This window comes from Neophocaena asiaeorientalis, unplaced genomic scaffold (assembly GCF_003031525.2).
Source record: "Neophocaena asiaeorientalis asiaeorientalis breed wild unplaced genomic scaffold, Neophocaena_asiaeorientalis_V1.1 scaffold118, whole genome shotgun sequence".
Classification (NCBI taxonomy): Eukaryota; Metazoa; Chordata; class Mammalia; order Artiodactyla; family Phocoenidae; genus Neophocaena; species Neophocaena asiaeorientalis.
The window spans coordinates 542,502-568,107 of NW_020175528.1; the positions used below are offsets into that span (position 1 = coordinate 542,502).

A 25,606-nucleotide genomic window follows, 5' to 3' on the forward strand; every position below is an offset into this window, starting at 1 on the left:
GGTATCTGTGGAACGTTGAAAGATGTCAACCCGCTGTGTAACACACAAAGACACAGACGGCAGAATCCATTCTGGACTTTCAAAAATGACCAGATACTTTCTATGCAAGAATGACTGAGAATAAAGGCAAGAAGATGCTCGAGGTCATATGTGAGACCTCTCTACCTATTAATACTTTAGGTTACAGAAATCATATGCAATATAAAAATATATTGTATCCATATGATTAAGTATTCACGCACTCTGTGGTTATCGTGAGCTTTAAGGATGAGGAATATTCTCTGACACCTCGCTGAGCCATGCTAGAGCCTGACCATGTGCTAAATGAGAGTCTGCAAGTACATGAAGTATCCAAAGTCCCCAGTACAGTGTACAGATGTACCTGCCCGGGAAGCAGCACATTGCACAAAGCAGAGTACAGGCCCTGCCCTGAAAAACCTCAGAGCGAAGACAACAGGGGCATTTCTGATGAGTCGGGGTTGCTGGGAAAAGCCGCTTAGTGGCTAAGAGTCAAGCAGATGTTTATTCCAAGCAAAGTAGATGCTATACACCCTGAAAAGAACATGATTCCACAAACTACTTTAAGACATATAGGGAATACATTCCTACTTTCTCCCAAATAGAAATATTCTTTGTTTCCCCCACATACTTGCCTTAGGATAAATTTTGCGAAGTGGAATTGCTAGACTATGGATATATACTTTTTTTTTTCTAAGAGATAAGGACATTTTATTTTTGACTTGTAAGAGATTGACAAGCTGTTTTCCACAGCCGCTGAACTATTCACATTCCTTCCTGTAGTGTATGAGAAGTCCAATTACTCTACATCTTTGCCCATAGTTGGTATGACTGGTCTTTTTAATTTTAGCTGTTCTAATAGGGGTGCAGGGGTATTTCATTGTGGTCTTATTCTGCATTTAAGCATCTTTCTGTGTGCTTATTTGCCGTCTATATTACTTCTTTGGTGAAGAGTCTGTTCAAATAGTTCCTCCAATTTTTACTGGGTTATTTGGTTTTTTAAAAAATTACTGTATTGAGATGTCCTTATATATTCTGGATAAAAGTCCTTTAACAGATTTATGCTTTGCAAATCCTTTCTCCCAGGCTATGGCTTGTCTTTTATTCTCTTAGTGTCTTTTGAAGTGGAGAAGCTTTTAATTTTGATGAAATCTAATTTGTCTTTTTTTTTTTTTTTCCTATTTTGGATCACGCTTTTGGTAGTGTCTTATCTAAGAAATCTTTAACCTAAGGTCACAAAGATTTTCTCCTGTTTTCTTCTAGAAATTTCATAGTTTTATGCTTTACATTAAAGTTTATGATCTATTTTGAGTTAGTTTTTGTATATGGTGCAAGCTTTGGGTTGAATGTTATTTTTTGGGGGGGGTAGGGGGGAACATATGGATATTCAATTGTTCCATACCATTTTTTGAAAAGAATAGCCTTTCTCTTCTGAATTGCCCTTTGCAACTTTGTCAAAACTCAGTTATTTATGTAAGGGGGGGGGGTCAAATTTCGTGCTCACTATTCTGTTCCATTGATCTATTTAACTATTTTCACACCAATACCACACTGTAACGAGTACTATAACTCTATAATTAGTCTTGAAATCAGATAGTGTCAATCTTCCAACTTTGTTCCATTTTTTTCAAAATTACTTTGGCCATCCTGGGTCATTTGCATTTCCATATGAATTTTAGAATTAGCTTATCAATTTTTACCAAAAAGCTTATTGGGGTTGAATTGAACCTATAAGTAAATTTGGAGAGAACTGAAATCTTAACACTGTTGAGTCTTCCAACCCACAAAACAAGGCATATCTCTCCATTTTAACTAGGTTGTATTAAATCTATCGCAACAATATGTTGTAGTTTTTAGCATATGGATCTTTGCACACTTTTGCCAGATTTATCCTTATTTCTTTTTTTATGCTATTGTAAATGGTATTATTTTAAAATTTTAATTTATGATTCTTTGCTGCTTGTATATAGAAATGCAATGATTTTTATGTATTTGTCTCATATCTAGCAACATTACTAAACTCACCTATGAGTTCTAGGAGCTTTTTTGTAGATTTCTAATGTATTTTCTCCATAGATGATTATGTCATCAACATTTTTTTTCCTATTCCAGTCTAGATGACTTTTTCTTGCCTATTGTTTTGGCTAGAACCTCCAGTACAATGTTGAACAGAAGTGATAAGAATGGACATCCTTATTTTGTTCCTCATCTTCTGATTGGAGAGTTTAATACATTTACAGTTAGGGTAATTACTGATAAGGAGGGACTTACTTCTGTCATAGTGCTATTTGTTTTCTATATGCCTTATATATTTTTGTCCCTCATTTCCTGCATTACTGTCTTTTAGTTGATTTTTTAGTAGTGAAACGTTTAAATTCCTTTCTCATTTTCTCTTGTGTATTCTATAGCTATTTTATTTCTGGTTACCATGGATTACATTTAACATCTAAAAGTTATAACACTCTAATTTGATTTGCCTCTCTTGCTGTTTTCAAGAATTATCTTTGTCTTTGGTTTTTGAAAGTTTGATTATAATGTGTCTTAGTGTGGATCTCTTTGAGTTCATCTTACTTGAAGTTGGTTGGGCTTCTTGGATGTTTGTATTTATATCTTTCATCAAATTTGGGAAGTTTCAGCCATTATTTCTTCAAATATTCTCTCTGCCCCTTTTTTTTCTCTTTTCCTTCTTGGATTCTCACAACGTCCACCTTATGGTGTCCCATAGGTCACTTAGGCTCTGTTCACTTTTCTTTAATCTTTTTTCTTTCTGTTCCTCAGACTTGATAATTTCCATTGTCCTATCTTCACGTTTGCTAATTCTTTTTTTCTGCCTGCTCAAATATGCCTTTTAATCTCTCTAGTGAACTTTCCATTTCCATTCTTATATCTTTCATCTCCAGAATTCCTTTTTGGTTTCTTTTTAGGTTTTCTATCCCTTTATTGATATTTCCATTTCATTCACAGATGGTTTCTTGACTTTCTCCACATCTTCCTTTAGTTATCTGAGTATCTTTAAGACAGCTGTTTTAAAGTCTTTGTCTAGTAGATCTGCCATCAGGTCTTTTTCAAGGGTGATTTTTGTTTATTTTTCCTTTGAATGGGCCATACATTCCTGTTTCTTTATATGCCTTTCTGATTTTTTTGGTTGAAAACAACATTTGACTCTAATGACATGGTAACTCTGGAAATCAGATGATTCTCCTTCCCCAGGGTTTGATATTTTTGGTTGTTGTTATTACTTATTGTTTTTTGACGGTTGTAGGCTGTCTTTGTGCTGAGGATCAGCCCAAAGTATAAAGTTAAAGTCTTCTCAGTCTTTTTTCAGACTTTCCCTAGGCATGTGTGGTCACTTTTTAATTTTTCCCATATATGCAGTTAATTTTGAATGTCCTAGTCTTTAATGTCTGGCTCCCAAAAGGGGAAAAAGAGAAAAAGGAGGGGAGGGGAAAGCATGCTGATTGTTTAAATCCCCTAGAAGTTACTTCAGCCAGAGAGGGAGGGGCTTGCAACAATGAGAGGAGATGCAACAATGGCTGGCCACCTTCATCTGCACATCAGTGATCAGAGGCAGTAACCAGAGATCAGAGCACAGATCCCCAATATTCGGAAGACAGAGGCCCTTTTCCCCACACTGGCTCCCACAAGCTGTGTGCAGGCTGTTCCAGGAACATGGGCACAGCTGCCTGCCATGTGGCTGGGGGTGGGGGAGGGGTAGCTCTTACTGGGCTAAGAGCTGAAGTTGACTAAACTTAACTGCACTTTATCTGTCCATGTCTTCCCCTGGACGTAGTCCTCAACAGACTTCAGTATTCCAAAATGGTTACATCAAACAGATTCTGTTGGTGCAATTATTGTTTAGGTGGGGAGACAGATTCCTGTGGCTTCCTACTCTGCCATCTTCCCAGGAACCTTTGTGGGATGTTTTTTAAATCACAAATTAAACCTCTTTTGTTGGTATAAAGCTATTTAGGTTACTTGTTTCTTCTCATTTAAAAAAAATCTATTTTTGAATGAGCTTTGGTAGCGTGTCTTTTGAGGGATTTGTCTCTTCCAATTTTTAAAATGATCAAATTTGTAGCATAAAGTTGTTTATAATATTCCCTTATATTTTCTATATAAGTTTTCAAAATCTATAGGTATGTCACCTCTCTCATTCCTGATAATAGTAATTTATGTCTTTCCTCTTTATTTTACTGTTAGTATGGCTAGAGGTTTATAACTTTTATTGATTTTCTCAAAGAAACAACTATTGGTTCAACTGATTTTCTGTAAAGTGTTTCTGTTTTCTCTTTAATTGATGTCTGCTCTGTTCTTCATTATTTCCTTTCTTATGCTTATTTTGTTTTTCATTTGTTCCTCTATTCCTAATTTCTTAATATAGCTGAAGTCGTTGATTTAAAACCTTTCTTTTTTTTCTAATATAGTGTTTAGTTAGTGCTACAATTCCCCCTAAGTATTGCTTTAGTGACATACCCAAATTTTTGAATATATTCGACTTTAATTTTCATTCAGTTCAAAATATTTTCTCATTTCCATCTTGATTTCCTTTGTGGCACATGGGTTTTTTAGAAGTGTGTTATTCCATTTTGATATTTGGGGAATCTTCCAGAAATCTTTCTATTATTGATTTCTCATGTAATTCCATTGTGGTCAGAGAACACATTTTGTAGGATTTCAAGCCTTATACATTTATTGAAGCTTCTTTTATGGCCCAGAATATAGTCTATCTTGGTAAATGTTCTCTGTGCCCTTGAAAGGAAAATGTATTCTGTTGATGTTTGGTTAGTGTTCTATGAAAGTCAACTAAGTTGAATTGGTTGATAGTCTTGTTCAAATCTTCTATATCCTTAATACTTTTCTGCATATTTATTCTATCAATTAGTGAGAAGAGACTTAAAATATCAGACTGTAATTGTGGATTTATCTATTTCTCCTTGCTGTTCTATGTTTTTATTCTTATGTATTTTGATATTCTATTATTACATTTTAAAAAGGTTTAGGATTATTATTTCCTCTCAAAGAATTGACCTCTTTATAATTATGAAATGACTTCCTTTATTCCTGTTAATATTCTTACCTCTGAAATCTCCTTTCTCTGACACTAGAGCTATTTCAGCTTTCTTTTAATTAGTGTTTGCATGGCAGAGTTGTCTATTCATTTACTTTGAACCTAATTGTGTCTTTATATTTGGTATGTTTCTTGTAGGCATCAAATAATTGTAGTTGGGTCCTGCTTATTTTATCCAATCTGACAATGCCTGCCTTTTAGCAGAAGTTGTTAGACTATTTATATTTAAAGTGATTATTGATATGATTAGGTTTAAGTCTATCATTTTGTTATTTGCTTTCTATTTGTCCCATTTATTCTTTGGTCCCTCATTCCCTTTCTTCTTCCTTCTTAGATTAACTGAGTATATTCTCATGCTATTTTATCTCCATTGAAAGCTTATGAGTTATAACTGCTTGCTTTTTTATTTTAGTGGTTGCATTAGGGTTTATAATATATATCTTTAACTTATCACAGTCTACCTTTAAGTGATATTATAAAACTTCATGTATAGCATAAAAACCTTACAATAGTATTCTTCTATTTTTCCCCTCCCAGTCTTTTTGATACTGCTGTCATATATTTTACTTCCACATATGTTATAAACCCCACAATATATTGTTATTTTTGTTTAAATGGTCAATTATCTTTTAAAGAAATTTAAATAATAAAAAACGTATATAATTGCCCATGTGGTTATCAATGCTCTGTATTCCTTTGTGTAGATACATTTTTCCATTTGGTATCATCTACCTTCTGCCTAGAGGACTTTGGTATTTCTTGTGGTGCAGGTTTGCTGGTGGTGAAATCATTCAGCTTTTGTAGATCTGCCAATGTCTTTACTTTGCCTTTGTTTTTGAAAGATATTTTTGCCAGATATAGAATCCTAGATTGACACGTTTTTTTCTTTCAGTACTTTAAAGATCTGTACCACTGAATTCCCTTTTGCTGAATTAAGAAACAAGAAATCTGCTATCTTCTTTATTTGTTCTTCTGTAGCTGCCTTTAAGATTTTCTCTTTATTATTGGTTTTGAGAAAACTTATTATCATATACCTTGGCGTTGTTTTCTTCCTGTTTCTTGTGCGTGGGGTTTGTTGAGCTACTTGATTAAATCAAATTTTCACCAAATTTGAAAACATTTCAGTGATTACTTCTTCAAATATTTTTTCTGTTCTTTGTTTCTTTTCCTTCCAGGAGTTCAGTTACAAGTATATTAAGATGATTTAAATTATCTCATATCTCACCAATATTCTTTTCTTTATTTTTAAAAATTCTTTTTTCTCTTTATGTTTCATTTTGGATTGTTTCAGTTTGGATAGACTGTTATAGCTTCAAGTTCACTAACCTTTTCTTCTGCAGTGTCTAATCTGTTGTTAATCCTATCCAGTTTATTTTTCATCTCACCTACTGTAGTTTTCATGTCTAGATATTTGAGTCCTTTTAATATGTTCCATGTCTCTACTTAATTTTTGAACATATGTCACATAACTATTGTAATCTTTAATGTACTAGTCTGCTAATTCTAACATCTGCATCAGTTCCGGTTCGACTTCCATTGATTGATTTTTCTCCTCATTATGGATGTGTATATAGACTTCAATTCTTTTTTTCTATGGAAAACCAAGTTGCCCTCCAAAAATGTTTTATCATTTCTCATCACTACCAATACATGAGTGTTTGTTTCCCTCCCTATCCTGCCAGCACTGAATTTTGACAATCTTTAATCTTTGCCTATCTCATTGGCTAGAACTATTTACTACCACAACGGATATTTATTGAGCACCAGCTATAAGCCTAGTGACAGACGGTGGCAATTCTGTGGTGTTCAAGCAGTCACAGTAGCTGCCCTCATGGTGCTAATTATTACCTTGTGGTGTTTATGTTTTTATTTGCATTTTCATTGATTATTAGTGACGTTGAGCAGCTTTTCTCAAGTTTACTGTCCATTTATATTTCTTCTTTGGTATATGGCTTACTAATGCTCACTGACCAGTTTTAAGTTAACTGTTTGGATTTTTTATTCCTATGTCAGAGCTATTTATTTACTAAAAATAAATACTTAACTTTTTGAGAAATTAAAAAATGTTTTGTAAACAAAGACATTTCTTTAAAATAAATTAATATTTGTAAGTAATTTCTTTGAAGAAATGATTTACATGTTACTCAAATATTTTTTTCTATGTTAAAAGTAAATAGAAATTGATTTTGGTTTAAAAACAGTAAACATTTTTGAGCAATGCAAAAATACAAAATACATATATGGATACATAAGATATACATAAATACGTAATGAATAAAACTTTCATATGTATCTGACATCAACAAATAAATGACTTATACTCTTTAGAAATAATCATGCAGATTACAAATGCCACTTTACTCTCTTAATAATGAAATGGAAAGTCAAGGAGATGGAACATTTCCAGATTAAATATTTCCAGCTGATTAGATATTTCTGGCAAAGCCATGCCATCTGTATTAGAAATGCCCTATATACAAGTCTGTTAATTTGTAATTGTCTAAGATCTATTCTTTCAAAGGAGAACGTGTCAGAATCCCCATTACAGAACGTCTGTTTACCCACTGAAGAGTAGCAGGAGTTCTCAAAGGTACATGCTACCTATTCATCTGGCTGTGTGGGTAATGCTTCCTGGAGCCCCAGGAAGGACGCCCTGATTGAGACACAGGTTCTATAACGTGCCCAGTTGTCTTTTTAGCATTAACGGTCAATGTGAAGTGGACAGGGAGGTAGTGGATCCTGAGAAGCATTTCAACTCTATGGCCAGGGATATGACTTGTACACATGTCACACGGCTAAGGGGTGTTTGCCCTCTGAATATGACGGAGGAAATGTATGTCACCAGTTATGCTGTGAATGAATAAATTGAACAGTTTTAATAATGGGGATGGTGACAGCAGCCAGCAAAGCCCCAAGAGGCCCAACCCACCAGTTCTTCCATTGGACCTGGGCCCCGGGACTGACCTGTTTGGTGAAGGTGGTCTCTGGCCACCTCAAACAAGCGCAGGTGCATGTTGGTGATGGGGTTGAAGGAGCCACAGGCCAGGAGCACCACGGGGATTCGGCTCTTCATCTTGTCAGCCACATTCACGCTCGCTGCAGCAGCCACCCTGCCTTCATTGGGACAAAAACTCACGTCAGGGAGTTGGCACCAAGACAAGTGTCAAGATCAGCGTCTCTAAGCCACACACAGGCCATTACTTCTCACTTGTAAGATGACTGAGGAGGCAAGAATAACAATAACAACATTTACAGGAGGTTCATGGGCCAGGATCTGTGCCAAGCACCCCACCAAGGTACAGCTCTTATCCTACCAAATGCTTTCAACTCAACCCTGAGTAGTTACTTATACAGCTCAGGGACCTTAGAAGCTGCAAGGCCAGGACTGGAACCCAGGCAGCCTGACCCAAAGACCATGTTTTGCCCATAACCTCTACATCCTCCCTGTGCTCTGATGGATCACCTTGGTCAAAAGGCATATGTAAGATGCCCAAAATGTCATCTCTGATAGTCCAGATAAAGTCACAGGCCTCAGAGCAGAGCAGAGCTTTTTAAAAACTTATTTTAAGATAATTTCAGACTTACAAAAAAAGTTGCAAAATTTGTACAAAGAATTCCTATATACCCTCTACACAGAGTCCCCAAATGTTAACATTTTACCACACTTGCTACATTCATTCTCCCTGTCCATATACACACACATATCTGTAAATACCTATAATTTTTTTTCTGAAATGTTTGAGAATAAGTTGTAGACATAATACCTCTTTAAATACTTCAGTATGTGTTTTCTAAGAGCAAAGACATTTTCTTATATAACTGCAGAACAACGATTAAAATCAGAAAATTAACATTGCTACAGGACTATAATCTAATCTACAGGTCTTTTCTGATGTCACTCACTGTCTTTATCTGGGGCCCAAGCATTTTTTGAGAGGGTCAGGCCCAGACACTCTCCATACATAGTTCATTTATCCTCACAACAACCCTATAGGTGTAAGTAATATTATCCTTACCTTGCATATGAGGAAACTGAGGCTCAGAGAGGGACTATCATTTGCCCTAGGTCACACAGCCAGTAAGAGGTAGAACTAGGAGTCAAACCAAGGCCTAACTCCAGTGAAACTCTTCATGAACGTTCCAGGAGGCAGTGCCTCAGTGTCAGGAGAGCCCCTATCAGCCAACCTGCCCTGGAGCCCAGGCTGTTTTCTGCTTTACTCTAACCTCACCCAGGTGCTGAAAGCTACAGGGTAAGGAGACAAGAGGGTGGGCCCAGAGGAGGGCTGGGTGGAGACTGAAAGGGCAGCGGCCAGCTGGGAGTGGACCTGCCTCCTGGTACTGGGAAGGCTTAAGCACCTCCTTGGGTACATAGAGAAGTTGTTCTGGCAGTGTTCTGAGCTATGGTGGTGTGAGGATAAAAAACTCTCAACATAGGTGGGCCGTGGTTTCTTCCCACTTCCTTTGAGGCAGCAGGGACACCCACTGCTGCGTGAGAAGAAAGCAGCCTGCGTGACCGCTGCTGGCCCTGGAGGGCAGACCTTTAATGAGATAGTGTTTGCAGAGTGTGCTGAGCTAGTCAAAAGAGCAGCCTTGAAATGAGTGTATCCGAAGAGGCTGGCCGTTTTCTACAACTGTTAGGAAGCCTTTCAAAGTTCTACTTCGTTCTGACAAAATAGTATTTTTTTTCTAAGACCTTAAAACATGTAACTGCAGCATCTCAGGTAACCTGGGGTCTTGATCCATTTTCTCCAAAGTTCCCCAAAACTGTAAATTAGTTTGAATGGTGGCATCAATGCGATGCAGTGCGACGATGGGAAGGAGAACAAATGATATATAGGAAATGTGTGTCTGTCTTTTCTTTCCTTGCGTGGTCATACTGAGCCACGCCGCTCTGACAGCGACTGACTCTGAGCCGCACCTCAGGCTGGAGGTCGCAGTGGGTCCACATTCCCAGGCTCAGGAACGAGGTCAGTGCACCTGCAGTCGTCTGTTTACGCCAACGTGCTTCAACTAAACACCCTCCCAAGCCCAACCCAGAGAAATACAATGATAGGGCTGAAATGGACTCCCTCCCGGGATTCAGGAGAGAATACACCAGGCTCCAATTTGAGTGCGTCTCGAAGGTCGGATGCATGCCATAAAAGTGACTCATCGGCCCTATCATGTCATAGTATCTGGCGAGATGAAGCAAGTGTGGGGGACTTTTGCTACTGGGAAAGGCTTCTCACCAATAAGCATTTAACAGAGGTCCACCGAGTGAACAGCAATTGCAGCTGAGGGATTTAATGAGTTGAGAAGGTGGCATACGGTCTTCTTGGAATTTATCATTAAACTGGAGGCAAGGCAAACAAATTCCACCTCCGGATCCCGCCCCCTCTCCAGTTTACCGCCTCCCACTTCACAGTCATCCCGATAGCATTTCATCCAGCTCCTCAAATACAACACACAGCTCCTTTCTGCTGGTGCAAATGCTCTTCCGACCACCTGAAACGAACGCCCTCCTCGCTCCTGCCTTCAAGCTGCTCTCCTTGGAGGCCAGTGCCTCCTCACACCCCCACCATGCTAACTGTACCTGTCACTTTATCACTTTCTTCTTTCACGGACCACAGACCTGTCACTGCCTTGTTTCCGCGTCTCTCCTCCCCAAGTAGAAGGTGAACTCCTCCAGGGAGGTTTCTTGTTCATCTAGGCCCCTCAACTCCTGCAGGGGGCCTGGCACACAGGTACTCAGGAATGTGGCACAAACGAGAGAATGAGGGACTCTCCCTGACCAAGCATCCTCTTTTTCAGATGGCGACCTCCTCTCTTTGTTTCTGTCACAAGCAGTCAATGGATTGGGCCTTCCAGGGATATAAGCTGACCTTTCCAGCTTCCCAGGGGCACCTAAGGCCCCTCCCCAAGACCCCACTCCACCCAACTCAGACTGAAAGCAAGCAACATATTCCTGCCTTGTTGTGTCATCTTCGATGCCAGGAGCCCATCAATAGGGATATACGAGCCTCCTGCACACTGACACCAAGGTCATTCCTCCACCCTGGAGGTCATCAGCTGTGGCTTTGCCAGGTGAAGGGACTCTGAAGGCACGATTAAATTAAGGATCAGAAATGCAGAGGTTATCCTGGATTATCCGGGTGGGCCAATTTTAACATGATTAGGGTACTAATAAAAGGGAGCAGGAGGGTCACACAAAGGAAGACATAAGGGCCAAAGCAGCGGTCAGAAGGCAGGAAGATGCTCTGCAGCTGGCTTTGAAGATGGAGGGAGGGCCAGGACCCAGCAGGGTGAGAGGAATCAGCAAGGAAACAGATTCTCCCCTAGAGCCTCCAGAAGGAGGGCAGCCCTGTTGACACCTTGATTTCAGACTCCTGACCTCCAGAATCATAAGAAAATAAAATTGTGTTGTTTTAAGCCAATACTTTGTAGCGATTCGTCACAGCAGCCATAAGGAACTCATACACTCACCTATTTGGGGCAGGCGCTCTGAAGTGACCTTCAGCCTGGGGCAGGAAGGGCACAGGGATTGAGCCGATAAGGAGGATATGGAAAGGTGTGTCGGGCACAGGGACCAGCATTGCAAAGGTTCAGAAACCACCACTTAAGGTGGGCGATGGACTAACAGCACATAGATGCGGCTGTGTGTGGTGTACGCTGATGAGTGGGTGGCCCAAGACGGGGGGTGCAGAGGGTGCAAGGATCACGCAGTCCCCCAAGGGGGAGTTTAGATTTCATCCTATAGGCAATGAGGAACCTCTGAAAGATTTTAAGAGCTCTCAAGTGCTCCCAGGATGGTGTGTCAGGAAGCAAGCCCCAGGATGTACTACCCCTGGGACCCCTCTGCCTGGCAAAGGTCAGGCAGTCCCCAGCTTCCCAGAGGATGGCCTTTCCTGCTGCCCACATTTCTCCTCAGTCAGCGGGTAATGTGATGCTGGCCAGTGCCCCACGCGTACTAAATTCTAACTAAGTGTGTGCCCCTTGGCCCACTTGTCACAGGCCGTTGCAGAGACACAGAAAGGAAAGGCGAGCCGGGAAGGTTAAGTGCCACCACTGCGGACGTAACGCGCTAATCCTCATCAACTGGGAGGCGGTTTACCTTTCCCTGTGGTGAGTGCCTCTGACGGGACCTGGCCCGGGAAAGTGGCCGAAAACATCCGTTTATTATAGACGTAAAGCAGATGGACTTGGGCAGAATGGAAATGGATTCTAACAAACATCTTTCATTACACAGACCTCTTGACCGGACTCCTTGCCTTAAAGAAAACAAGAGGCACAGTTTGGATTCGTGGGGTTGACGAGAGCATTTTTCAGGACCCGGGGAGATCATTTCCATCTGAGCAAGAGTATCAACTTTTCCAGGGCAATCAACCTTCAAGTAAACTCCGGGCACGTTTTCTTTTCAACTTTGCCGGATTCACTCGCTGCTGCTATGGGCACATAGCGCTGCTAAGAACAAAAGCAGAGCCAGCCTCCTCCGTCGTGTGAGGATCCTCTGGCAGCCACCCCTTGGAGGAAACAAACATGCCAATGAAGCGCTCGTCCTAATTATGAGAGTCGCAGGAAAGCAGGCAGCCTGGATCTTCAGTTTTGAGAACTTTCAAAAGATCTGGAGGAGCCCAAGGAATGCAACGAGCTCTCTTGCAATCCCACACTCAGGAGTCGGGACTGATTTCGACTGTCATAGGAGGGAGGAACTGAGTAACAGCTACTGGGTTTATTGAATGACAGGCTAGGCACTGGGCAGAAAACCTTATACACATTGGCGCTGATTCTTTCAACACGCCTGGAAGGGAAGGGTTGGTGCTTGCATTCTGGTAAAGAGTCTAATCAACTTCTCTGAGCCTCAGTCACATGGAAAATGGAGATAATTACACGTACCTTCTAGCGCCGTCTTCAGGGTTACCGGAGTTGACCCACTTAGCACAGTACCTGGCCCATAGGGGGCTCTCCAGAAATACTAGCTCCTTCCTCTTTCATTATACTGAAAACGGAATTCATTACCCCCACACCTGCTTCCATATACCTATTCACCTTGTTTGAAAAAGAGCCTACCACTTTGTAGTCACCCACTGATCAAAACCTGGCGGGCTTTAGGAACACGTCAGCATCCCCCGACTGGCAGGCGGCTCAGTCAGGCCAGCTTGAGTTGTCACCAGAGAAGAATGCTCCCAAAAAAGGCCACTCCCACATGCCACTGCTGTGGTTTCTGTCTACCTCCAACCATAACAATCAACGCAAAGCATCACTTATCCCTGGAATCGAGTTAAGAGTTGATACTGAGAAACAGAGGAATGAATAGCTGAACGTCATTCAGGTAGGAAAAACAGCTGAAAATGAAGAAGAAGCATGCCCCAAATCGCAACCAACTTGCCAGCTTTAAACAAAGAAGGTATAAGAGGAGGCAGAAGGTGAGAAGAGGTGCCTGGGGTCTGCGATGAGGAGTGCAAAGTAGCACATTAACATGCCAGCTATTGTGTTAGTGCCTTGGAGGTACAGGGGTAAATGAAGTCCGGCCTCTTCCTCCCAATCTTTCAGGAAGAACAGATATTGAGGACACCAGCTAGGGTACAGTCTGCTGGTGAGCTCCCAGCATCCACTCTCCTGGCTGGGCATGCTGCTACATTCCCAGTGAGGTCATGGGACTAAGGCCTGGCCAGTGATCTATATGAATAGAAGCGTTGGGTGGGACTTCCAGGAACTCTTTTTAAAAGGGAAAGGCATGCCTTTCTCCTCTTCTCCCCTCCTCCTGTCTAGAATGTGATGGCTGGGGTATGGCAGCTAGATTGGACCCTGAGGATCAACTCTAGGTCTGGCAGAGAATAAGCCAAGAGAAAGTCAGGACCCTGAGGACCTGGACTGCTGACCTCCAGGTATTTTTTTTACTGGGGAGAGAAATAACCTCCTAAGCCACTATTATTTTCTATTTTCTGTTACATGCAGCTAAACCTAATTCAAACTGATATACTGATACCTAATGAATGTTTATTGAATTTGGATATAAAGGAATGAAAAGTGTATAAACTTTTAGAAGTTCCTATTGCACCAGTTAAACCTATTTTATATCCAGAAACTCAAATAGATATTGTTTGAAAGGGAAAATACATCTAAGAAAAAAAAATTCTACCATCACTTAATTTTTTTTTTTTTTTTTTTTTTTAGCGGACTCTCAACCACTGCGCCACCAGGGAAGCCCCATCACTTAATTTTTTCTATGAATTTTTCATGGGAGGAAAAATCCTTACTCAGGACTCCAGAAGGCTGAAATGTGCAGCAATGAATCTGCTTTTCTGCAGATCACAAAAGCCAGACTCTGTCCTATCGCCTTACCCCCAAGACAGGTTCATTATGGCGTGCTGTCACACTCTGCTTCGAGTGGGCATTCGCCGTATGGCTTGGCAGTTTAATGGTTTTCCGATACTTGACAAAAAGGAAGCACAATCACTTTGCAAGGAGTTTGCGTTCCTAGATGGGTCTTTTCCAAGTAACAGTTGTGCCTCAAAATTGAGTTACTCAATTTGCAATTTGTGGACACAATACTCAAACGTGTACGAGTGAGCAAAACCTCAGACCACTTGGGCTATTTCCAGGCTCCAGAGTCTGTGAAGTTTTTAGCCATGTTATGAGTGTGCAGCTGTTGACAGACTCAAGCCAACGTCTCTGAACCACCAGACCCGGCAGGCAGCAGTGATGTCCTACTTAGCAGGCATGTGGAGCCGACCACAAAGCCCGGCGGTAGAAAGAACATGAGGGAGAGAGAGAAGCCTCATGCCAAAGTCCACAGACTAACACCCTATCTCTTCCTCTCCACGCCCTAACCCATGTGTAGAGATGACACCCAATCTATTGTTCTAGTCCTGATCTTGCTTATGGGCCCCTACAGGTCCATGGGTGGCCATGCACTGGCTTGATAACAAGCCAGACAGACGTGGATTCAAAACCAACAAGCACTTCCTAACGGCATGACCTTGAGTGTATCAGTCAGCAGAGGCCAGGTGAGGCTCATTAACAAACAACCCCCCCCCCCACCAAATCTCAGTAGCTTAAAACAATGAAGGTTTATTTCATGTTCCTATACATGCCCAGTCCATGCCTACTGGGGGCTCTGCTCTGCCTCATCTTTGTCCCTCAATCCAGGACTCAAGTCAATGGAGGAGTCACTACCTGGAATATAGTCAATCACTGTAGCAGAGAAAAAGAAGGCTCTGGAAGGTCACTTGGCCTCAGATGGGCACATGTCACTTCCAACAACAGCACCCAAGTTCAACAAGTTAGAAAATGCAATCTGACTCTGTGTCCCAAAGTTAGAGAGCCAGAAATATTTGGTGAATAGCCCTGCAGTTACCAGCTAATTAACCACTCTGAGCCTCAGTGACCCATAGGGAAAATGGAGATAATTACACCTACCTCCTCAGATTGTCATGAAGATAATTGCTGTTGACCATGTAGGGTACTCAGAATAGTGCCTGGCCCATAAGAGGCTCTCCAGAACCTCTAACTTTTCCGTGTGTCCAAAACAGAATTCATCACCTCCCATACCTGCTTCTGGCTGCCCGTACCCCTTGTCTGTGTTTCCAGTCACCCACGATCAAAACCTGCCAGTTAGCTATGACACCTCCCCATCCTTCCTCATGTCCCCTCAATACAACTAGCCTCTGAGTGTGTCCAATGTTCTCTGCATAAGGTCACCTTCCATCACGACCGAGACCTGCCGTACTATAGGATGTCATTACTTTCTTGTATCAATTAGGGAAAATGCAAACAAGAGAAGGAAGCTCTGGTTATCTTGGTTCCCCTCCCCACCAAAGGCAAAGCAGTGAAGGAGCATGGAACGATCAGAAGGCCACCGGGCCATCACACAGAATAAAGGAAGAGCTGAACATGAGATCTCAGGGTGGACAGGGGCCAGGGCAGTGTCATGGTCCCAGCCTGGATGGGATCCTCTGGTACAGACATGGTCACTGGGGCTCACACCAGTGTACAATGCTGTTCCCAGAGAGGGGCAGTCGATGTGGACTGGACAGTCTCACCCCTGCCCCCAGTGTGGGCGTCCACACTTGGTAAGGTAAGAGACACTCTGGAATCACCTCCCCACCACCAATTTGGCCTCAATCCAATCTCTTCTCAATATGCTGAGCAGGTTAACTAGTTCTAAAGTTTGGGTTCAATCACGCAGATGAATGTGACAAACTATTGAGTGTCTACTATGCACCGAGCACTGTATAAAACCTGGGTCTTTATGCCAAGCCCGTGATAAAGTCTTTGGTAATGTGTTCTCCATTGGCATTTATGTGCTAGGTCATGTCCTTCATCTGGCGTTGGAACTTTGGAGATTCTGGCCTCATTCTACCTCTCCTAATTGTCCCCTGACTGCCCTCTCGGTTCCCTACGTGTTCTCCATCTCCTCACCAAGCTGGGACCACCTGCCATGCTCTGATGTGTCTTCTGAGTCTTTCTGCTTCTGGGATCTCTGTTTATTGCCACTTCCTAGAGCTAGAATCTCTTCTGGACCAACCCTCCCACAGAGCTCCTCCTGGTAGCCCACCTGGAAGTCAGTGATCCGTCCTCTGAGCTCTTCAAGGTGACACTCTGTCTATATGGTTGAGTTCCCATACTTTTCTAGCCTAGCAGGCTGCAAATCCCTAAGGGCAGGGATCCCAGGGGTTCTAATGCAGAGTGGAAGGCAAATAAGGAATATTCACCTCATTCATTGGGGGACAAGGTACAAGTGAAAAGTAGATCGAAATGAGAGCCAGGGAGCACTGGACACTTCAGGGCATGGTCTAGGCTGAAGCAGGAAGAAGCAGCTGAGGAGGAAACATCCCTCAAACCAGAATAGCAGAGCCCCAGCTTTGTCCACCCTCCCCCGTGCTTCCAACAACCAATTCTTCCTAGTCTCCAGTTTGCTTTATTTTACCCCAGGCAGACTTCTGTCCCTCCATCTGGGGTGTCAGCTCCCTTCCAGACTCGAATATTGTTCTCACCCCATGAATCGTGTCTGCTGCCTTGGCTGGGCCCCATCCAGGATCCTGATTCCTGATTGCCCCTCAAAGGCGTCATTTGACTCCTCTGTCCTCTCTGTGTCTCTGTCCATGCCTTGTCCAGGGTGCATGCCCAGGGTCCCGCTCCAGTCCAGCAGGGGGCGATGAGCCACAGTTAGTGTTGGGAAAGCAGTCCCACACCCTCTACAGCCCTAGGGGCTTCCCTATTTGTCAGCAAAATCCAGAACTGTTCATAATGATGGCAGGGGATGGCACCAGGGCCCTTCTAGTGCCCAAACCACAGAACCGGCAGCAATGTGGGCTCTTCCCCCTCCCTGGCCTTGACAGCCTGTCAGTTCTACATCTGTAACATCTTTATGATCCGGCCCTCTCTCAAATTCCACAGTCGCTGCCTTGGATTGGGGCTCATTATTTCTCAGTTGGCCCTGAGTGCACTCTTAACCTGGTCTCCTGTCTCCAGTCTCACCTCTGATCCATCTTCGGTTCAGTTGCCCAAGGGATCTTGTAACAAGCTTAATCCCCTACCGACCACCCACATTCTGGATAATGTTGAAACTCCTTAGCGTGGCATGCATAGGCCCTTATAACCTGGTCATGACCTGTTTCACCAGCCTCATCGCTTACCTTCCAACCCCTCCCTGTGTCTGCTCCATCAAACTGCTTTCTATTCTATCCCAAGTCCCCTCGCCTTGAACTTTAGGACCAGCCTTAAAATCAAATGGAAAAATTCTAACAAAGAAGGCAACTTTGTTTACCTTGCTTGTTCATTAATTCACTAAAAAAGAAAACAAGTTGCCACTGCTGTCAAGTTCCCCCAGGCATCAGGATGATGAGAGGGAGCTCCTGAAGTACCTATAAAGATGGTGAGCCGGCTGGGCCCTCCATGAAGGCAGGCTAGGCCAGTGGACGCCCAGTGAACCACAGCAGGGGAGATGCGGGCAAGCCTTACTGCTAAAAGATAGGTGTTCACTTGAGAATTTCACGGGGCACAACATAACCAGGTCCAGAGCAATCCTTTCCCATCTCACGTAATATAATTTCCTCCAGAAATTATAAGCCAAGCAGCCCATCTTCCCCTCTTTATTGAGTTATAAGCAGAATGAGATGGTCATGAGCAGAAAACTGCAAATCTGTGCAGTGATCTATGAAGTCAGATCAAACCTGAGCCAGGTCTGGGGCGGTAATTAATTAAAAATTTTAACCAAGTTCATCCAACGTATATTTAATGTTATGCGTAATCACTTTTGTGTTGGCCAGAGATGAGGCCTAAATGGTGGGCAGTTCACAGGAACGACTGCAGTCTCTATGAGTCTTTAACAGACAAAGCTTATCTTGTTTCTTCCCTCAGTTACTGCTTCAGAAGCCATTAGCAGGACAGGCAGCTCAGGCCCTGCCCACGTCCCCACCGAACCTCATGCACAGGCCAACATCTCTCATGCGTACAAGGACACTCAAACAGTGAAGCCCACGGGGCACTTCTTCTGGCCTTGAACTGAGGCTGCCTGTGCTTGCACCTGGAATGGAAAATGCTTGGCTTTTTGTTCCAAGCTTTATGACTTTGAACAAGCCCTCCAATTCTCTTTAAAATGAGGATATCCCAACATCCATCCACGGGGGTGCCATGAACATGAACAAAAGAGACACATAAGGACTACATCTCCTACATGGCTTTGAGAAGAGGAGGAAGCCTTCCATTACAAAGTTAGGAAGCAGGATTCATGTGTGCCAACCCTGTGTAAAGACAGCACTGTCCATGACAGATTCAGCCTGTTCCTGCTAGAGCAGGCCAAACGAGGCCACTGTTTATCTCAGGGTATGAGCTCCACATGCACAAATTCAAGGATTTAATGAAGCCAGTGTTCCAGCCGATTTGGGTCTGGGCTGGGAGAATCAAAGAGGCCCAACATATCTACCAGTAGGTCATACACAACACTCCAGCTGACCTGCACCAGGTTCCCTCCCACGAAGTCAGGAATTGGTGACTTTCTTTACCATGCATGAATTAAAAAGCCAGCAAAGACGTTAATTTGCTCCCATGATTGCTGAAGAACCAAATGTATTTATCTGGTAGCCATTGGCTGCTGGCATTTCTTACAGGACATTGTGATACATGGTAATCCATGAGTGCGCACGCACGAGCGCAGGATTCCTGGGAGTTGGAGCAGAGAGGCTGCCCAGAGGCCCAGGCAAGGAGGATCCTGGCTCCAGGCGAACAGGCAGATCCCGGGGCCTCAAGGTCAATGGGTAGAGCTAGAATCCAGTCAGGCCATAAGAATTACAGAGCACCTTATGCCCAGAGACTGGGGTAAAGCCAGACGTAGACATCTGGAGGTATCAGCTCCAAAATTAAGACAGGGAAGCTTCATCCACCAGCCTCTGGCTCTTGTGAATTCTCCTGCATGTGCTGCCCTCGCTAGATCAACAAAATAATAACTTAAGTGTAAGAGAAAAGGTAACCAAAATGAAATGACTTAAGCTCACTGTCTTCCATAAGCAGATGTTCCAGAGGGAGTGTGATGTGGCAGAGGTTCTGCTGGTCCTCTTCTCCTTGTTATCAAGCGCAGTTTTGTTCAGGGACAAGGGGCACAGATCCAGACAGGAACCACGGCACCACGTCCGCCATGGCAGTCTGTCCCCTTTGCTGTGATTGGTCGGGTGTGGGCATGTGACTCAGTCCCAGCTAATGATATTTAACAGGAGGAGCCTGGAGGCCTCTGGGAAAGACGTTCCTACCCGCTGAAAGAGCAGCGACAGGGAGGCCCTTTCTCTGCCCCTCCCCGCCCTGGACACTGTGGTCTAAGATGTGCCACCGGGGTTGCCACGGTCCCCTGTCACCACAAAGGGAAGCCCTAGAGAGCTGCAGAGGTGAAGGACCACCCAGAGATGTGGTCTCATCAAGTCACTGATTTAACCTAGTATTGCCTCTCTCTAGATTTTATTACTGAGCTGCTAAAATACCTTTACTGCTACAGCTACTGCTGGTCAGGTATTCGGTTACTTGTGGCTCGAAGCATCCAAACAGATATACCTCGGGAGGCCTTGGTTCTGGCTGTGCCTCACAGTGTGTGCAATTCTACAGGCCAAGTGCGACCCCAGCGTGAAAAGACAGGGACCTTCTGCATGACGTGGTCCCTAAAGTCAAAGCAGCCACTCCCTCTGGGTTGCAAGCTGGAGAGAGGCACTGCGCCTGTGCTTGAGGGCATCCTGCTGTGTGGGACCCAGGGAGGGGTGGTATGTCAGACCCCAATGTGGCCACTGTAGTGGGAATTTTCCAGGGACTATTTTGAACAAACATGATTTTTGGTTGACGCTGGGCCCTCAGAACCTAATCTCGGGGGAAACTGCCTCCTGAGCCTCTTAACAGACGCGTCTCAACTGCATTCACTGTCCCAAGTCCCCGCAGGGACCTCTCTGAACGGCAACTCTGTATCTGGTGGGACCGTCTTCACATCTTCGATGGCTCGCCGGGAGGACATGCACCTCGCTCCCCCTCTCCACAGGCGGGGACAGCTGCGTCTTTCCTGCTTCGGTGCCAGCTGCCTGCCTGTCTGTGCCTTTGGCCCAACACAGCCTGGTGACTTGAGGAAGCCTCAACACATCCGCACCATCATCTGTGCCTTTGCTCCTGCTGGCCCTTCTGCCTAGAATGCCCTTTCTACCCATTTGTACCTATTTAACTTTGCTCCCCTAGCACTCAGCATATATTAGGGCAACATAAAAGGTCTCCTTAACAAAAACAGAAACAAAGAACCCAATTAAAAAAGGACTTGAATATACATTTCTCCAAAGATATACAAATGGCCAACAAGCTCATGAAAAGATGCTCAACATCACTAATCATTAGGGAATGCAAATCGAAACCACAATAAGATTCCACCTCATACCCATCTGCGTGGCTACTATCAAAAATACAGAAAGCAACAAGTGTTGATTAGGATGTGGAGAAACTGGAACCCTTGTGCACTATTGGTAGGAATGTACAACGGTGCAGCTACTGTGGAAGACAGTATGGGGGTTCCTCAAAGAATTAATATAATTTCTATATGATTCATCCATTCCACTTCTGGGTATATACCCAAAAGTATTGGAGGCAAAGTCTCACAGGGATATTTGTACACCGACGTTCAGAGCAGTAATATTCACAGTAGCTAAAATGTGGAAGCAAACCAAGGGTTCATTGATGGATAAAGAGATAAGCGATATGTGGTATTTACATACGCTGGACTATTATTTGGCCTTCAAAAAAGGAAATTCTAAAACATGCTTCAGTATGTGTGAAACTTGAGGACACTGCTAACTGATAAAACATGCTTCAGTATGTGTGAAACTTGAGGACACTGCTAACTGAAACAAGCTTCACAAAAAGACAAATGCTGTATGTAGGATTCCATTTACATGAGGTACTTAGAGCAGTCAAACTTACAGCGGTGGGGGATAGAACGGTGTTTGCCAGGGGCTGGATGGAGGAGGGAACGGGGAGTTGTGTACTTTCAGTTTTGCAAGATGTTACAGTTTGGGATATGGTTGTACAACAGTGTGACTGTACTTAACACTACTGAACTGTATACTTAGAAATGGTTAAGATGATAAATTTTATACTACGTGTATTTTGCCCCAATTAAAATCTAAAAATAAAAGGTCTCATTTGGTGAGCCTTCTCTGATGTCAGGGTCTGACTGCACTGGTTGCTCATTAACCTCTGCCTTGCTTCCTTGTTTTCTGTTCTATCAGGATTGTTGTGAGACCTACCCAGGTGCCTAAACCAAGAGCATCACAGAGAAATAGAGCCAGAGCCCGTATCGAACTGCTCCTAAAGTCAATCCTAACTAGGCACCTCAATTATGTGAGCCAGTAAATTCTTTTTTAACACCTTTATTGGAGTATAATTGCTTTACAATGTTGTGTTAGTTTCCACTGTATAACAAAGTGAATCAGCTATATGTATACATATATCTCCATATCCCCTCCCTCTTGCATCTCCCTCCCACTCTCCCTATTCCACCCCTCTAGGTGGTCACAAAGCACCGAGCTGATCTCCCTGTGCTATGTGGCTGCTTCCCACTAGCTATCTATTTTACATTTGGTAGTGTATATATGTCAGTGCTACTCTCTCACTTCGTCCCAACTTACCCTTCCCCCTCCCCGTGTCCTCAAGTCCTTCTCTACGTCTGTGCCTTTATTCCTGTCCTGCCCCTAGGTTCATCAGAACCATTTTCTTTCTTTTTTTTTTAGATTCCATACATATGTGTTAGCATACGGTATTTGTTTTTCTCTTTCTGACTTACTTCACTCTGTATGACAGACTCTAGGTCCATCCACCTCACTCCAAATAGCTCAATTTCGTTTCTTTTTATGGCTGAGTAATATTCCATTGTATATATGTGCCACATCTTCTTTATCCATTCATCTGTCGATGGACACTTAGGTTGCTTCCATGTCCTGGTTTTTGTAAACAGTGCTGCAATGAACATTGTGGTACATGACTCTTTTTTGAATTATGGTTTTCTCAGGGTATATGCCCAGTAGTGGGACTGCTGGGTCATATGGTAGTTCTATTTTTAGTTCTTTAAGGAACCTCCATACTGTTCTCCATAGTGGCTCTATGAATTTACATTCCCACCAACAGTGCAAGAGGGTACATGTTCTCCACACCCTCTCCAGCATCTATTGTTTGTAGATTTTTTGATGATGGCCATTCTGACCGGTGTGAGGTGATACCTCATTGTAATTTTGATTTGCGTTTCTCTAATGATTAGTGATGTTGAGCATCCTTTCATGTGTTTGTGTGAGCCAGTAAATTTTTAACCATTAAGCAGCTTTGAGTTGGTGTCCTGGGACTTGCAACCAAAATCAACCTAATTGCTAATACACTTGATCTGAAATATTGCAGCACTAAGGATAAAGAAAAGATGCTAAGGATTTCTAGGGAATAAGAAAGTTCATAGACAAAGGAATGAAAATAAGACTGGCATCTGACCTCTCCTTTACAACATTAGATGCCAAAGATAATGAGCAATGGCTGCATACTTCTGAGAGAAGATGACTTTGAATCTGGAATTCTCTATCCGGCTAGACTCTCATTTCAGTATAAAGACAGAGTAAATACATTTTTAGACATGAATGGACTCAAAGTTTACCTCTGAGGCACTCTTTCTTAAGAAGTTCATTGAGAGTGTGTTCCAGCAAAACGAGGAAGAAAAACTAATAAAGTAGCAAGAAAGGGATCCAACCTAGGAGGCTGGTGAAGCTAGGATGAGAGCTGTGCAGGCTGTAGAGCACGGCCCAGGGCAGAAGAGGAAAAGATGGGCCTCTAAGTAAAAGGTACATGCTGAGAGGCCAGGTACACTGAGGTTACAGTGAAAGCTTTCTCTCTCAACTGTAACCAGAAAAAAAATCCGAATAAAACAGAAAGCTACCTAATAATATAACATAAATTACAGTGTGACACAATTTTAAGCCCTGATGGAATATGAGAAAAGAAAATTCATTTGACTGATATTTCCATTTGAGTGGTCCAGGGCTACTTGACCCTGGAGTGAACATTCATGTAGTCAAAATGACTTAAATGCTATTTAATGGTGTTCAACTTTTAGAGTCAATTTAATGAAAGGCACAGAAGGCTTAATTGTGAATACATTATAGAAAGATAATGTTAACACCCTTGGTAATGTAAGAGTACAGCCACCAGAAGGGAAATGGTTAGGGAAAGAAAAATGGGACCAAGAAGAGAAGTTCCAGTATTTTCCTCTTACCTCGCAGAGAGTCTAGATACTGATTACAGTTTAGGAATAAGAAACAGAGATTTGATTGTGAATAATAGATAAGGGGAAAGTAGCGCTTTAAACAAGACAGGGCATAAACTTCTCTCCCATAAAATGAAGCTGGAAGGTAGGTGGTTCAGGGGTAGTGCAGCAGCTCTGATAGCACCAGTATCCCAGGATCCCTCTAGATTTCTCTGTCATTCTTAGAATATGCCTCATCTGGTCTCATGGTCACAAGACGGCTGCTACAGCTCTAGCCATCATACCTGTGTTCCAAGTAAGAAGAAGGAAGTGGGAGGAAGGGCAAAAGAGGCCAACCTGCTGAGTCATTCCCCTTATAGTTTTCCTGAAGCCCCATCCAACAGCTGCTTATATCACAGTGGCCAGAACACAGTGACATGACTGTCCCTATCACAAGGAAAACTGGGAAGTGTAGTTTTTTTAGATGGCACATTGCTGCTTTCAACAAACCTGGATTTGTTTGTAAGAAAGAAGGGGAGATAGATACTGGGAAAGCAATTCATCATTTGTGTCTCAAGAAATAAAAGTATATTCTTTAAAGTAAAAAGGTAACCAATAAGATAATAAAAAATAACAGAACCATCAAAAATGAGAGGAAGAAGGAAGGGTAGGGTGCAGAGTATAAGCGAATTAAATCAATCCTTCTTAATGGGACTCTGTGGCTATCTTATCAGGGTACAATTTAGAGTTGTGCATTTAATCCCCCAAATAATTTAAAAAGACTAAAGAGGCTACCTTTGGGAGGTAGGCAAGGAGGTAGGGATGAAGCTGTAACTTTTTATTAAAAAGCCCTTCTGAAGTGGTTGCATTATTTTGATTACAAATGTATCAGTGTTTATTATATTGGGAAGCCAAGCATCCCTCTATTTCCTTTACCCTTGACAACCTGGTTCAGTGGTGGGCCTTTTAGTATGTTTTTTAGTTCCCCTCACTGGCTTAGAAAGTGACATAAACCAGCCCTATTCAGGGCTTTCTTTATTTCACTTCTTTCAATTGATTTCTTATTTTTTAAACTCTAGGCATTCAAGGTTCTTTATGAGAAGACAGACTGGCCGACACACCCCCTCTTGTGTTTCTGGTAGGGTAGGTCCGCCCAGGCCCCACCTGAAAGGCGGCAGCAGCAGCAGCCAGTGTCATCCCCCTGGGTCACTCCTGTCTGCTGGCGGACCTCTGTGCAGGGAACTGTGTTTGCTGCCTGCCTGGTCTGCACTCCCAAATCACTGTCCTAATATCTCTATAATGTATTAACGTGCGGTGGCCAAAGGGAGTTCTGCTGAAATAGGCAGTAGTTTGGGCCATTTTGGACTAAATCCTAGAAAGCACATGATAATGCTGAGCGATGCAGTTTAATTTATGAGTATGTAGGTCTGCTGTGAAATTGGGAAACGGAAGTACAAGACATTAGCATTCGCATGGCAAGGGCAGGGCCAGGTCCAAAACTATAATAAGCATTTATTTCACAGTGGCGAGTTTGAAGGAGCTGACACTCTTGTCAGTTAAATGTGTGCTCACGAACCTCATCCTTTTATTTTAATGCCACCAACCACCTGGGAGGTATGTGCTGCTCCTGGCCTCATGCCCTTATTATTGCCCAACGCCCCCCACTGTTTTCACAACAGTAAAACATTTGTATGTACATCCTCTGGGCAGGTTTAAAAGTTGAATTTCACAGCTGGGATGTAGTTTGATCTGCAGGAGGTGAGGTAGAACAGACGGCTTCTCAACTCGTTCCAGCAAGGGCATCC

General features: G+C 42.9%; 1 protein-coding gene across 2 annotated transcripts in view; it reads right to left on the reverse strand.

The window, feature by feature from the left end:
- NMNAT3 (nicotinamide nucleotide adenylyltransferase 3) overlaps positions 1-25,606 on the reverse strand; it is a 113,242-nt gene that overhangs the window by 55,605 nt on the left and 32,031 nt on the right. For both annotated transcript variants that reach the window (XM_024769050.1, XM_024769049.1), the window contains exon 2: positions 8,051-8,200. In XM_024769050.1, the coding sequence (XP_024624818.1) occupies positions 8,051-8,159 (109 nt within the window). In that variant the 5' untranslated portion in view covers positions 8,160-8,200. The remainder of the gene's footprint in view (positions 1-8,050; positions 8,201-25,606) is intronic.